This window comes from Pempheris klunzingeri, chromosome 18, assembly GCF_042242105.1.
Source record: "Pempheris klunzingeri isolate RE-2024b chromosome 18, fPemKlu1.hap1, whole genome shotgun sequence".
Lineage (NCBI taxonomy): Eukaryota > Metazoa > Chordata > Actinopteri > Acropomatiformes > Pempheridae > Pempheris > Pempheris klunzingeri.
In genome coordinates this window covers 14822153-14838294 of record NC_092029.1, presented here as the reverse complement: position 1 = coordinate 14838294, position 16142 = coordinate 14822153, and the positions used below count along the sequence as shown (strand labels likewise).

The 16142-nt window shown below is 43.0% G+C and overlaps 1 protein-coding gene across 1 annotated transcript in view; it reads left to right on the top strand.

Annotated features, from left to right (window-relative positions):
- Positions 1-16142, top strand: part of gphnb (gephyrin b) — a 91226-nt gene that overhangs the window by 39688 nt on the left and 35396 nt on the right. The window contains exons 5-8 of the mRNA XM_070849253.1: positions 2497-2591; positions 3042-3108; positions 8687-8959; positions 10701-10835. Of these exons, the coding sequence (XP_070705354.1) occupies positions 2497-2591; positions 3042-3108; positions 8687-8959; positions 10701-10835 (570 nt within the window). The remainder of the gene's footprint in view (positions 1-2496; positions 2592-3041; positions 3109-8686; positions 8960-10700; positions 10836-16142) is intronic.

The window sequence follows — 16142 nt, the reverse complement described above, 5'->3', positions numbered from 1 at the left end:
GCAAGACACATATGACTGTGTTCTGTTTTAGCTGAAAGCAGGACAGAAGTAACAGATCACATCTCATGTCTCTCTACTATAAACAAAGATCTCTTTCTAAGCCCTTTGACCCTTATGAATGTTACTTCAATTGTCTAATTTTCTAGCACAGTAAGTTCTACGTCCATCAACAGATTCAACAAATCATGCCTCCGCTACCTTAAGGCTGAAAAATCCTTGACCTCTGTCCTCTCCACCTCCGTTAACGACCACGACTGAATATGGGAATTTGTCTGGTCATGGTTTACTGCCCCAGGTAAATGCAGCGCCAAAATGAAAGTTGAAACAATGTCAGTAGTTGTCCATAGCTGCTGCCTGCATTGATCTGGAATCTCTAAATCTTCCTAATGCTAAGCCAGAATGGTTTTCATACAAATGTTGCTCTGCCACTGTTCTATACGCCAAAGATTTCTCTTGTTTTGGTCAGAGCGGCACCTCATGTAAACCTACAATAAAGCACAGGAGCTTGATCTCTTCCTGTGAGTCGCCATCCAACACATGTATTCGCAGTTAATTGCCTTCCCCATCCAAGTATAAGAAAAGAAAAAAGAAAAAAAAGTCAAAGCATACATTAGGTCAGGGCCCTGATGGTGGGTGAAATATTAATTTTGACATCCCTAAATTAAAGCAGTTCCCACTTCCTTTTCACACGGGTTTAGCATGCTTGCGGGGGAAAATAAATAATATATATCTCAATCTGAATGAACTAGAGTGGTGTAGTTGACCAGAGAAAGCCTTTTTATGATCATATTTTGTCATATTTCATCACATACCCTCATCACATAGCCCTCAAGACGAAACCTCCCCCTATTTTTTTTCCTGCAATTATTTCCTGAAACATATTGCATGTCTTTAACACTTTATCTGAATGCCTGTTGAATCAAACAGACCCATCTCCATCTTCTTCCAATCACTGACTTCATATGACGCATGATGAAGTATAAATCCAGCCTCACCCCTCTCCTCCCCTCCTTCCTTCCCCCTTGCCTCCGTCTCACTCCTCCTCCGTCCCTCCTACACTCTTCCCCTCATCTCCCTCTCCCTCTCTCTTTCCCCTCTCCTGAGTCCAAGCCCACGATGCTCATCAGTGGCTCCTCTCTCTTTGAAGTCTTCTCTCTCCCCTCTCCCTCGCTAATGGTGCGTTTGAAGTGTCACTCAACTCAAGGGCACCCAACACACACAGCTGGAGGAGAAAGGCGCTATCTTCTCCGCTCTCTATCCGCCAAGACCGTGCGCCATCAGCCGCAGTCCCACGAACGTGTACGCACTCGCACGCAACCAAATGCATTCGTTTTGCACGTGTCCCTGCAAAGATGGTGGCAAATGGCAAGACCTCCACCCCTGGAAGCCACACCATGAATCCCTGCTGGTTTTTTATGAAACAAAAGTCCAGCTGAATGATCAAAAACGCCTTCACGCATTGTGTACAAAATATGAAGATCCCAGCCAGTAGGATCATTATTCAACCTCAAACTGTTAATTGTGCCTGGTGGCCAAGAAAAAGACATATTCCTGTATTGATGTCAAAGATTGAATCAATCTTAACCGCTAATGGGGGGGTGTAGATGGGGAGGAGACAAGTCAGATAAGGATTTTTCAGCTTTCAAACAGTGGCTCGTGCAAGAAGGATTGTAAATCAATATTTGAAGCCAAGACAGACATTCCGGAGATTGATATAAAAGTGTGGAACCATTATCAGTATTTCCTGGTCATCTGCTGGGCTTTTACAGCTTTACCTCTTTACGGAGCACCACACCAATGTGGCATACTGTTATAGTAAGCGCTGATATTCTATAATGATGTTGGTGAGAAGTGTAACAGTAAAACCACAAATGTCTCCTGTTTGCCATGTGGCAAAAAGGGCAACCGGTCACATTGTAAGTTAAGTTGGAAGAATCTAGGTCCTTAAAAACATCTGTCTTGAAATAAAGTGTTTTTGGGCACCATACAACATGAATACAAAACACAGAGGTACAATATATATGTTTTGTAACTTTAATTATTTTATAACATGCTGCTGGACCACATGGAAAAATTAATATGCTTTTTTTATATTGACATTTATAGCGTCCCGACTTAATTCAGCTTGGTTATATCGGAATTAGTCAAGTTGTAACACCTTTTATTTAATTTTAGTCTATAAACTGTTGGCTTCTAACTCTAGCAGGTCCTGTTGGCTCTACATTTCATGATAAATATCTTCCCACGATGGGAATAACACCCTGCAGTTGCCTTTATCCAAAAAGATGTGTAATTTATTTTGTTGCGTTTCATTTTGTTATAGTGGCTTCTCTAAGCATGGGGAATCGTCATCCATGTTCTTGGAGGAGAAACAGCACCACTTTTTTTTAGTTCAAATGTCTGTATGAAACCGTTGCTAAACACTTAAGATGGACCCATGCTTGAGTAGACTACGATCACACTAATGACCCTCCTCTTTATCTCGCTTCTCTCCAGGCCACTAAGGAGGTGATAGAGCGCGAGGCTCCAGGGATGTCTCTGGCAATGCTGATGGGATCCCTCAACGTCACACCACTAGGCATGCTTTCCAGGTCAGACGCCTGTACACACATACTTTTTAATTCAATTAATTTAATCGGGTATTTAAACAGGTAGTCATGTTATTTTTTTTTTTGTAAGTTATTCCATTTGTGAGGAGAATTCAATGTAAATGTGCCCAAGCTCAGTTTGAACATATGGTACATGCTAAAGTTAAGATAACCTGTGACCTGACATCATTAGTGATGTTGATCAGAGAGCAGAGGTAGTTAGGCAGTTACTACATTAACGTACAGTGTGACTCCCCATCGGTTGGTTAAAGAAGACCATCCCATCTTTTCCACGAGTCAGTCCATGTATCACCTGTGATAAAGTGCACGGTGTTACACGATATCGAGGATTTAGGGCGGAGGGAAAGGCATATATCGCCATAATCAAGCATACTTAACGCACTTCTTTCCTCTGTATTCATATAAACTTTCTCTTGTGTTTGTGTGTTACAGACCTGTGTGTGGTATCCGAGGGAAGACACTCATCATTAACTTACCAGGAAGTAAGAAAGGCTCCCAGGTAGGAAAGCACTGCAAACAGCTTTAACAACGTCACCTTTCTCCTGTGGATGTTAGGGTTGGGTGTAGTTTGGCAAACACACAGAAAGATGCACCTGACCAGCAAGTGCCATGGAAAAAAAGCACCAGCTCACATTCCTCACTTGCATTCAGATTTTTTGGGGGGTTGGCGGTTCCTCTGTACCCATGACAAAGTGTTGTAGAGGAAGACGCGAAACACCAATTGATCCTGATGGTTAGTGTGACTTGTATTGTTGCCTGCTGCTATCGGTGATTGAATGAGAGGCAAACTGTGAGGCGCTCACACGAAATATTGCAAAAGGTCAGCGCTACAGTTCTTGTTCTATGCATGAGACAACGTCAGTATACAAACTGGAGAGGGACACATAGCAGTGACTTGACCTATGACCTGCTTGTGAGCATTAGCAGCATTAGCTTAGCATTGTGCTTATGTGAAGGTCACCTTCACTTTAGACTCCTACCTGCACATCGTTTGTGATCTATAGATGTGTTTACATGCAGTCGTTATCAGTGTGTGTACGTGTAAGCAGCATGCGTACAGTATGTGTATGGATTTGAGGTCGTGTGCGTGTGCGCGCGCGCGTGTGTGTGTGTGTGTGTGTGTGTGTGTGTGTGTGTGTGTGTGTGTGTGTGTGTGTGTGTGTGTGTGTGTGTGTGTGCCTCTCTGTGCATTAATTTGAACGATTCACTGACAGCACAGATCTGTGTGTGTTTGTTGTCTTATGGTGCACTTGCATACATTTTGATGTATTTCTGTGTTGTGTTCAAAGGTATAGATTCAGAGTGCTTGTGTGTGTGTGTGTGTGTGTGTGGTTGTGTGTGTCCACCCACTGCTGTCTCCTTCTCCCCCTTCATCTGTCTCCCTCTCTGCTGTGCTGACCTGCACATCTGTCTCTGTCTCGTTACGCACCCGCTTCTCCTGATCGATTTTAGTATTTCTTTTAATCAATTACGCCACCTCTCCCCCCATCTGCTGCCATATTAGTGTCTCCCTCATCAACCCCCAGTTAAAGTTAACGGCACAAGCCGCCCGTTGCAGGCTTTTATTACGATGATCTCCTGTCATAAAGCTAACAGGGAAGTCCAGCTGAGCCAGCCAGACGAAGCACCTTCTGTCAGCGTGCATCTTTTAGCTGCTTATTTTGTCTCTTTGGTCTCACTTATATTGCCGATAAAATACACTCTATGTGTATGTGCACATACTGTTCTAACAGTGAACAAGTCAATCACAGCTTTGTGCACATTTGGCTTTTAACATACGCTCCGGGGTGTTAGCATGTTGACCATGTTGTGGTGAGATTTAATTTTTCATTTTTGTAAATGTTGGTGGTGATGATTTTAGCTTCAGAGGTAGTGGTCTGGAAAATCTCCAATGGAGCCAGCATAACGGATCTAAGAACAACACGACTTTGAAGAAAAGTGTCCCATGACTGCGTAAATGCTTTTGTGAATACAGTCATGAATGTAAATTGTTTTTGGCATGAAAGTGTGCAATGAAAAGAGCGTGTTTAACGGGGCACTCTGGCGATTTAGCGTCATACTTGTATTACGGTTCCGATCTCACAAGAAACGGATTTAAAAACAAATGGTCACATCGAAGCAGCAGGAGAAAAGATGATCACGGCTTTTTGTTGTGCTTCAAGTGTTGAAACCGCTGGATCCTACATTTCTCATGATTCAACTCGTTTGGGTCTAATATCTAATAATATTAGATCTTACATGCCCTGTAAATGCCTCCATCTTTCAAACTTCATGCCTTAACGTCGTAACTTTGTGCTAAAAGATTCAAACTATGATGACATCATCAGGGTTATTTTGTCCGACTTCCTCAAAGAGCCGCAGAAGATGTTGCACAGTAGAAACCGCTTACAGTGATCACACCTGGGTCAAATTGATCACTATAAGCAATGGACGAACATTATAACCATTTTTTCACCAATTCAGATCACAATCTAACTGATATTTGCATATTTATTACATGAAGATAAAGTAAAGAAACCAGAATATTATTGTTACAGCCCACAAAACATCACCTTCAACAAAAGCTACAGGGAAAGAATCACTTATTGGGGATAAATTGTATGAATACATCTTTGTGTAAGATATAAATCATAATGTGCCTTCTGCTTTGAGACCAGCTTTGCATGAGGGCCAATGGTTTTTTTTACTGACTATTCATCACTGCACGTCAAGGAATGACCACAGTGTCGCTGTTCTTTCAACAGGGACTTGGCAGCCTTTCTCACAACCATAATTATAGTAGTATATACGTGTACAGTGCACTACAAGTACAGCATAACAGCCTCAGTGGTAATAACAATAATACCAGTAATGAAAATAGTAATAGTTTTTAATGTATTTGGTCCATTGCAGCTGCAGTTTCTCTCCCACATGATGAGAACGTTCCTACGGGGACGACGTTCCTTCCTGCAACAATGATGTTTCTTTCTGTGCTAATGACATTTTTACCTGCACTGATGTTAGCTGTTAGCAAATATACGACACTTCAACTTTTGGGCAATGATGCTTCCACCTGCCGTGATGATATTTATCCGTGTGGAAGACATTAATACCCACTGTGGTGACATTCCTGTCTAATGGGACAGATAATCTTTTACTAAAAGCAACAAAAAAAAACTGAAGTGATTGCAAATTCACCCTGTGAGATATGATCATTCATTGTATTTGCATCACTACCTACATTTACGCCTTGCATTGTATCCGCGTCTGGTGTTGGTACTACACAGTGTGGTTGTATATGTGTTACTATGACATGGACAATGTACATGCTTTTACTGCAGAGATGCAGGAAATGCATTATGACTTTAAAAAAGCTGAATAATAATTCACAATAATGCACAACAACCACCTTTTTGGCTCGTGATCCGATGAGACAGACAACCCTGCATATCTTCAATTCAACTTCTCCTCATTTTATATGTTTCTTTACAGGATTGAAGAGTTAAAATTCAGCAGTAATATAATAGCAATGCTCAGAGAGAAGTATGGGCAAAGTAAACATTATTTGGTGTGGCAGAAACCAGTTTTTTCTGCCTTCCAATCCCATAGTCTGACACGATCCGTTTAGCTACTCAACGTACTTCTAATTTGTTCTTATTACTGGTTTTTGGAGGTAAGGGTGATAAAAGGCCGAGCGCGTGTGTTATGATATCCTCAACACAAACTGTCAGCTGATCCATAAGTATGTTTTCGGAGCCCGTGATGAAAGGACCTCCAGGCTCTGACTTTTTCTGCTTTTTTGCAACTTAAGAGATCTCGAAATTGAATAATGTCCCCCTCTTGTACTGGAGAAGTGTTTAAGATGCTTGTCTAATATGTAAATGTCGACCATTTCTATAATGTCTTTTTCTCTCACTGTCTCTTATTCTCTGCTGTCCCTGTTTCTGTTGTTCTTTCGTTTCTTTTTCTTTCTTCTTCCTATTTTATATCGGTCTCGCTGCCTTTTTGTTGCAGTTTCTTTTCGCTCTGTCACTGAATCTCTGTCTCTCTCCAGCTCTGTCTCTCTTAAGATCTCTCGAGATCTCACTCTCCCCGTCTCTCTCACTCCTCCTGTCTTCGTGTCTGTCTCTCTCTCTCTCTCTCTCTCTCTCTCTCTCTCTCTGTCTGTCATCCTCTCCCGTCATCTCCTGCAACCCCCCTCTCAGAACAGCAGTTCCTTCCCCTCTTCCTCCATCCTTCTCTCTCGCTTGTGTTTCTCATCCGCTGGCAGTATATCCAGGGATTCTGCTCTTTAGTGTTCTTGACAGTTACTCTCCTCCAGGACAAAACAGAGAATAAGAGCAGACAAAAAAAAAAAAACCCACTCCTGATGTACCTAAAAAAAAAAATTTCCCGGCACACAATGAAAGCGCAAAACGGGAAAGGAGGAATGTCTCCAGGCTCTTGACACCATCCTCACTCCTTCTTTTGCCCATTCCCTCCCCACTTCAGCCCAACGCACCCGGCCCTCCTTTCCACATCTTCCAAAAAGGCTCAGATGTGGGCTTCAAACACACCAGCAAGAGGCATAAACAGTCGACTGTATGCTGAGGGGTTTGGGGTGTGTATGTGTGCGAAGGTATGGAGTGGAAAGGTTATCTTGCGGCTACACAGCAGGGCTGGCGGGCTCGTGGTCAACTACTGAGATTAACCCATTCAGTCTCTTTCATCTCCTGGTCTGAGGAGCCCATCTGCTCTCCTTCCTCTATTTTTCATGCACATGGGTGGAGGATGCCACTTCAGTCATGCATGCATCCCAGGGTGGATCTATGGGATTTAAATTCAGTCAAATCAAGGTTAACATTGTCATATTTAATCCTGCCTGTCACATGTACACAGAAAAACGGGACGAGAAGTGGAAAGGTTGCTGCGAAAGCCAGCTCGCAGCCAGCGTGGATACTGTAAAGCGTGTGGGCGATTAATAATGTATCTTCTCAATGCTTAAAATACACAGGAAGATAAATAATTTCACAGATTAGCTCTTGTCTTGGGAGTGAGGAGAATGGAGCATTTAGCATAGCCGAGGAGCCCACAGGCACACTGACACACAGAGAGACACCAGAGAGGGGAACGGAGATGGAGGGAGGAAGGAACGAGCACAAGCTAGTATGAATGTGGCCAGAGGGAGGCGCTGTGATCTGCTGAGGTTGAGGAGGAAATCTCACAGTGGATTTGTGATCATGGAGCTGAGTTGATGATGTTCCTGGTTATAGCAGTGTACTCTTAGAGGCCTTAATTTGACACTTGATACTAATTTTCCCTGTATTTGAGTATAATATATCATATTTTGTGGGATGTATTCCTATTTTTGTATTCCTATTTCTTCCATGTGACTCAATATTTCATCCATGTTTGCTTGTCGCCTTGACAAAGTCGGGATAATCTGCCGTTCCATGAGTAGTACTGTCATACTCAATCTGCTGCTCTTGAATTTTTCTCTTGAACTAATTATTTCTAATACTTTAGTTTTACTTTGCCATATTTTTGTGTGTGTGAATGTGTCTCTGATTTTGAGAATGCACACACAGTGAGCTGCAGACCAGAGTGAGTTCCAGTGCAGGTCTATCAAAATATAAAACACTCCACTACATCTCTACATCTGGTGCACTATCCTTTACTCACCAAACGTTTTGAAGGCGAGATGAAGCTGAAAATGTCTGGTGATTAAAGCATGGAGTACTTTGGATGGTTTGGGGGTTTTAATGTGAAACATCTGCAGGAAGTGCTGAGTTTCCCTCACAGTGGCTCAATTCTAATCCAAAAGACGTCAAAGCAGAGAGGGTTTTAATTTGTAGTCAAAAACTGACAGTCAGAAAGGCAGAGAGGTGAGTGTAACAGAGATCTGTTGTTGCACTGATGGATTGAGTGATGAGTGCAGTTCACAGTGTGCTGAATTTAACATGTGAGTCATTCAAGTGCAGGAATAATTCCCTCAGTGTGTTTTTGTTTGCCTTTATTCAGTACCAGCCTTTTTTTTATTCAAGGTGTCCATGTCACCCAAATCCCTGTCGCTGATGTTCTCTCCCTCCCTGCACTCCCCTCCCCTCCTGTCCTTCCAGGAATGCTTCCAGTTCATCCTCCCAGCGCTGCCGCACGCCATCGACCTTCTGCGGGACGCAGTGGTGAAGATGAAGGAGGCGGCGGACGAGCTGGAGGACCTGCCGTCGCCACCACCGCCCCTCTCGCCGCCGCCCAACAGTTCGCCACGCCGCCAGACAGAGGACAAGGGCGTGCAGTGCGAGGAGGAGGATGAGGAGAAGAAGGACAGCGGCGTGGCGTCTACTGAGGACAGCTCCTCCTCCCACATCACCGCCGCATCCATCGCCGCCAAGGTACGAGGACGGAGGAGAGGAGAGGGGAAAGCTTGTTGTTGCACAAAATTGCACTTTTCATTCATCCGTCTTCATCCATTTTAAACGGCCATTTTTACATGTTCACATGCCATTCACACAAGAATGTGTTAAAGGTGCTGGACGCAGCATTTTAACATCAAAAGTGTATGCTATTCATTATTTTTCTTAAATGTTCAACTACTGACATTTTAACAAGTACCTTTCTGTACAAAATACAAAGACAAACAGTTTTGATCTATGGCAGCTGTTTCTGCTGTGGCTGTGGGTACATATTACCAGGAAGTCCAGGAGTGTAGATCAGATGTTTGATAAAACCTTAGATAAAGTATAAGGGAATTACAGAGAGTGCCGTTTTTAGATGTGATTAATCTTTGAAGAAGTTCAAAGTTGTCTTTTCCAGCCTTTGAGCGTAATTGCTGCTGATTCAGACTGCTCAAAAGGTTGTCATGATCTAATTATACCAAAGGTACACAATTACTGTAAACATGACACGCTGATGTTTAAAAATGCTACAGGTAGCACCTTTAAATGTGCTTACTGTTTTTCATTGCGTAAAAAAAACAAAAGTTGTGTCTGCTGCTTCCTGCAAAGCTAAAACGTGGTCAATTATCTACACCTTCAAAATCTACGATGTCTTCTTCAAAAACAGGAAGAGTGAAACATCTGTTTCTCTGATGCAGTTTAGAGGCTGAACCTGCTCGATAACCAGCATCCTGCAGTTAGTCCCAGAGATCCTAACTAGGGTTGCGTTCGGGTGCATCTCATCAAATTCTTAAGTCAAATGTTTTAAAATTTTCCACCACCAAGTGGCGAGCGAAGTTTAAAGGTGAACCTGCAGATAATGTCCAGTAATCTATAAAACCCTAACAGCATATCTAGACAGCTAACAAGAACAAGCTTAACATTATTTGCCTGGCCTACGAAACACCTATTGTATCATTTAAAAAAAAGTGCTTCATTTGGTGAAGCATTTGATATGAGACTAGCCTTGTTGTTGGACATACACACATGTGTGGTCCAGAAATGTGGTTTCTTTCAGGTTTTATTGGCTTTGTTTCGTTTCGTCTACATCTTTGCCAGAAGCCGTGCAATAGTCATTGAAACCAATATAAATCATCCTCTCTGATGAAAATGCATCAGGGTCATTTTAAGTGTAAATAATTTGAGTCTTGAGTTTAAAAAGAAACAGTGAACTTCTTCTTTAACATACATTTGTCATGTATCTCTGTATTTCATATATCATATACATTCATCTGTGTGTGTGTGTGTGTGTGTGTGTGTGTGTGTCTAGTCTGAGCAGTCACATGTAACATGAAGTATCTCTCCATACCCATCATCCTATCCTGCCCTGTCTGCAGCCTGGACCCTGCTTTATGGCTCTGTTGTCAGGGTAACATCCCACCTCATTGTCCAGTCACAGATGGCTGTTGGTAAGACTCCGCCCCCCGATATCTCATTATTTGTCATCATCATGTCACATTTTTTGAGGTAATTTGTCTTTCATCTGCATCAACCCCGTGAGTAGGCGTGGTCGTTTAAGTTTGACTTATGATAGTAGCGTTGTTGAAATATTTGTCCTCTCAGCAGGTTTGTGTGTCTGTATGTTGATTTGTGCTTTGGACACTGTACATCTATATATGTGTATGCGTTGTATGGGGCCGTGGTATGTGGTGTTTATATGCACGTGTGTCTCCGTACGTTTGTGTGTATGTGACCTCAGATCCCAGACTCCATTATCTCGCGGGGTGTGCAGGTGTTGCCCAGGGACACAGCCTCTCTCAGCACCACGCCCTCGGAGTCGCCCCGCGGCCAGGCCACCTCGCGCCTCTCTACCGCTTCCTGTCCCACACCCAAAGTGAGTGCAGACATGCAGCAAGCACGCTCACACATACATACATACATATATAGACAACCGCAGATTTATCATGGTTGTACTTCGCGAGGACCCAATCGGGTTGCAAAATAAAGCTAATGGGTTGTAAGAAGATTCTTTAAAAGCAAACAAACTGTGGACTTTTGAATGGGAACAGATTAGAGACAACTAGACTCAATCATAATTAGATCTTTTGTTTCTCTTCATATAAAGTATTGGGGACTAGCAAGCCTAGTAAAACTTCTTTGATTACTTTTCTGTAGGTATTTGCCCTATCACACAGCCTTCTTCAGGAATTTCACCCACACCGCTTTTAGTTGTGGGTTGAAAGTTAAGTGTGTTAAGTTTATTCTCGATCTTGTGAGTAGTACTTTGACATCGCAGTCGCAACCCACTTAGTTGTTTCTCCTGGGCTTCCAACTGTATCACACAGTCTTCAGCAGAAGAAGAAAACTTTAAAAGAACAGGTTTGACATTTTTGGAAAATGTGTGTACTGGTATTCACTTTTTTTTGCCAAGAGTTAGATAAGAAGATCCGTACCATCCTCATGTCTGTGTTAGAGCTTAAGCCTGGAGTTGATGAGCTTAGCTTAGTATAAAGTAAAGAAGGGAAAACGGCTTGGCTCTGTTAAACTCAGTGAGACAAAAGTACCAGGGTCTATCAGTAGTTGTTAGTTGGCTAGCTAAACTGTAATTGTTGTAATTCAGTCGCTTAACTGCAGAAGTTATTCTTCTGCTGGCACTTTTGAGAGATACCAAACAGCTTCACGTGCTTTACCACTTTCCTCTTGACTGGAGGTGGATCGACCCTGATTTGCATGTGGCCTGAGGAAACTGCAATGGGACTGCAATCAGATTTGTGATCTGGTCATCAGAAGCACTTGCTTGTGGCTAAGTGTAAATAAACATGGCATAAATCTCATCTGGATTTTTACCGGATATGAGACACTTGAAATGATGAGTGTAAATCTGGCCTGAGCACTGACTTCAACGTACCCCCCTCCAGGAAGTCACTGCACCTGCTCGCTGGTCACCAAGAATAAGTTCAAGCAATCCCTCTATAGTTGTATTTTTTTACATTTCAGATTTAGCATGGGTCTAATTGTATTTCCCCAAAATGTTGAACTGTTCTTTTACCTTTTAAGCCAATGCAAACAAGAAGCTCTAAAAGTGAGACAGATGAAATCATGACGGCTGATGAGCTTGCAGGATCTCCATGACAAATGAAAAAAGCCCATTTGCTGATGAAGCTCCAGAGAAAGCGCGTACGTGGATGTTGAGTTAGAATTGTTTTGTCCAGCTGGTGTTTCCAAGGTCAAGAATGAACTTTGGTGCTTAAAATTCAGTAAGTCTTACTGCCACTTAAAGATACAGGAATGCATTAACTATTTTAATGTGCAGATTTTATCCTCAGACTAACACTTAATCTGGTCCTAATTTTAAATGTAACCTTAAACACAAATCTTAAAGAAAAACTTGCCCTGTGAACATAAACCTCCAACAACACATATACCTTGTATGCTCACACACACACACACACACACACACACACACACACACACAAAGCCTGCCCTAGCACATTTTCCTGTCTGCTCAGCCCTACTCTTTGTTTCTCACAGCTCAACTGTATTTACCTCCACAGCCAATAGTTATATGTAATGTAAATATTGTTTTTAGTTTAATCATTTGCATAATCAAAAGATTTTTGACTGTCATTCATTGTTCTATTTCAGTTACTTTTAGACATTAAAAGCGTTACCTGCTTTTCTTTTTCCTCACACTTTTAGTAGTTGAAATGTGTTTTTTCTTTGTACTTATGTCTTCATTTTAGTTCAGGTTATCTGAAGCGCATTCCTACAGCACTCGCTTAGACATCAAAACATCACACACACGCACAGTCTTGACTGGTGTTCTCTTTCAGTGTCTCAACTTCGCAAACTGTACGTTTTGTGTTTGTTTCAGTGTGTTTTATATGTGAAACCTCTGTTGTTTGTGGGTGAGTGTGTGTATTTGTGTGTTTATTGAGACAGCAGGTTTGTGGTTCTTATGCTTGGTTGCTGGTACTGTAAACCTACAGAATTATTCCCCAGGTTTTAGTCAACACATATATATTAAGTGTATTTATACATATATAGGTAGTGTAATTTGTCTGTTCCCTGTCGCTTTAATGGGATACTTAAACATTTAGTCCACACGTATCCCTCTTTTTCCCTAAAATGTTCATGTTGTCACTGTTAGCACCGTGACAGCTCTCAGGTTAGTTTGGGTCTGATGGTGCCAGTTGAGTTTGATGGTTGTATACCAACAGCAACTCTTTGTGATATGAAATGTCTTCACCGATCTCTCCTGCAGGTTTTTAAACCCGATTGTCGTCAACTCTCTCTCGCTGTCTCTTGTTTCTCTCTCTTTCACCTCATCCGTCAGTGTCACGTCTCCATGTGTCTCCCGGACAGCAGGCAGGTGCTGTGGGAATAGATGATGGGGTTGCCATGGGAACAGGGGGATGGGATGTTAGCGGAGGAGGGAGGGCGGGTGCATAGGCCGGTCACGGGACGGGGGAAGCAGCCAGAGGAGATCTCTGGTTCGCGGGGTGATGAAAGGTCAGAGGTGTGAGCCGTCTTAAGCCCGGCAGCGAATTCTTAAACAGCCGGTGGAGATGTAGATAGTTCACTATGAAGTTAATCCACATGTAAAAACAGTCGAGTCGAGAAGTAGAGAACTGAGCAGCAAGTCACGAGATGGCAAAGAAAGTGTGGAAAGTGTTGAATTCCCAGGTTCTAGCTCAGCTTTTGTGAGACTTGAACCCGCTGAGGTGTCATTTCTGTACAATGCAGTACAATGCAGTACAATAGAGTTACACTAAAAAGTACACTATTATATCTTATTGAGATATTATGTGTTCAGGTTTGGTGCTTCAGCAAGTCTCGTTTCCATGATCCCGGACTTCTCAGTCTACAGATTTTTGTGATTTTTGTCTCTCTCGTAGCTGCTGCTTGTTTCTATTGTATTGCGCATAATTGACATATTAGCAGCAGCTTGAAATGACAACAACTTCCTCTCCAGCTCTTGCAAAAACTGGTTCTGATGCTCTTCTGGGATATAACCCAAATTAGCTCAGTGTAGTTGAACTAGTTTGCCCCCTTAAAGAGTGCTGTTGTTTTCTTGATTTGTCCCAAAAAGTAAAAAATAAAATAAAATTGCACTGAATTGAGTAAAAAGTTCTTGAATGTGGCTCTGAAAGGCTCCTGGGACATGATCAGTGGCAGAACTGTTGTGTGCTCGTTTGAACCATTGTTTTCTGTAGAGTTTGCGAAGATGCCAAACATTGCAGCAGCGCTACTGGATGATGTATGCTGCTTGGATTTTATACTTAAACCGTGAAAGTTGTGGGACAAAAATAATTGAAGTTGCTTCCTGCACCTAAACCCTTAGTGACCATGCGCTTCTTTGCAGTCTTCTCTGCAGGAGGACAATTGCCAGCGCTTTCTTTAGTGCTATACGGACATATATGATGCACCGCTTTTTGTTTTATTTTTAAAAATTCCCAGTGCTTCCCAGCTCCCTGACCCACGTTGTTGACCCGCACCTGTGCCACTTTTTTTTTTTCCTCTGCGCTGTGCTCCGCGCCCCACTTTGCGGTGATCACAGCTTGTACGGCCAATCGTGGTTAGAGAGCCTCAGACATGGCCGAGGCGTTTTTGACCTCAACTGAGTAACAGAGTGTGGAGCTGTAAATAATTGGACATTGGGGAGCTTTGATGCTGCTGCTGTTGTCCCAGTGCTGCTACCGGCTCCACTGATGCAGTGAGGTAGTCCTCTACTATCAGCTCCCCCTTTCTTTGCCCCAACATTCAACAACACATACTCACACCTGTCTCTCCACTGAGGTCTTTCTTTCTCAATGACCCAGTTTGAGCGTCGCAAGCCTGTCACAATCACATGCCATCCACATTAGTCAGCGTTTGTGTGCGACATGCGTGTCTGGACATGTGTGTCTTTGTGCGTGGCAGATAACAGACAGTTAATGGCCTCTCTAGGTATGGCTCTTAGCTTGTTTAGATTCTGACACAGGCTGTTTCCCAGCGACAAGCTGCCATATGCTCTTTGAAATTCCTACGTCGCAAGCGGCTGCTGACAGTATATACACAATGTCCCCGGAGCCAGAGCCAGAATGGCTCTGTTCACTGATGCATTTCATGTGCCACTGTGGGCTGTTTTAGTTTGTTAGCTGGGTCTTGTTGGCAGCGCTGCGTGGTGGCTTTGAGAGGAGAAGGTATCGAGTAGGTCTTAATCTTGTCACCGCCAGAGCTGCTGCTGCGGCTCCCGTACAAGCAGGCCCGACACCACGGCTCAGAGAGCAAAGCACAACCAAGGAAACGCTCTCAAATAGAAACATGCACAAACACACTCACAGGTCGTGTATCAGAGCTTCCAGCTCAAGTAGCATTTGTCAAGTTCCAGGACTGTGTGTGTGTGTGTGTGTGTGTGTGTGTGTGTGTGCGCGCCCAAGTCTTTGTTAAGTTATGAGAACAAATTTCCACCATGGCTGTGAGGACAGTCCTGCGTTGTAAGGACATTTTGTCTGGTCCTCACAAATTCAAAGAGCCATTTGAGGGTTAAAACTTGGTTTAAGGTTAATGGTTTGAATCAGGTGGAGGTTAGGGTTAAGTTTAGGGTTAGGGGCCAGGCAAGCAGTTGAGATGGTTAAAGTTAGGGTAAGGGAATGCATTACGTTAATGAGTGTCCTCACAACTATGGAAAGACAAGAATAAGTGTGTGTGTGTGTGTGTGTGTGTGTGTGTGTGTGTGTGTGTGTGTGTGTGTGTGTGTGTGTGTGTGCTTTCAGGCGTGAGTAAAGACACAATTAAATGTGTGAGTCTGAATTTTGAGTATACACAGGTACAGAAATGTTGTTTGTGAACATGTATGTGTGACAAGAGGAGGTTTTGCTATTAAGCAGAAAGCCTGTGTGTGTGTGTGTGTGTGTGTGTGTGTGTGTGTGTGTGTCCAGACCACAGAGGAGAGCAGACTCATAAGTAATGTCCAAACCTGTCTTTCTGCAGAGCCACAACTCGGAATACACACAACACACACACATCTACACATACACACATACAGTAAATTTGGACTCTCAAAATCATCCTTTAAGGAGAAAGTGGCTGTCTCACTTCAACACACACACACACACACACACACACACACACACACACACACACACACACAGCCCACAGCCCACAAATGCACGCGGATACAAAAGGATTACAAACTGAGCAGCGCTACAACCATTCA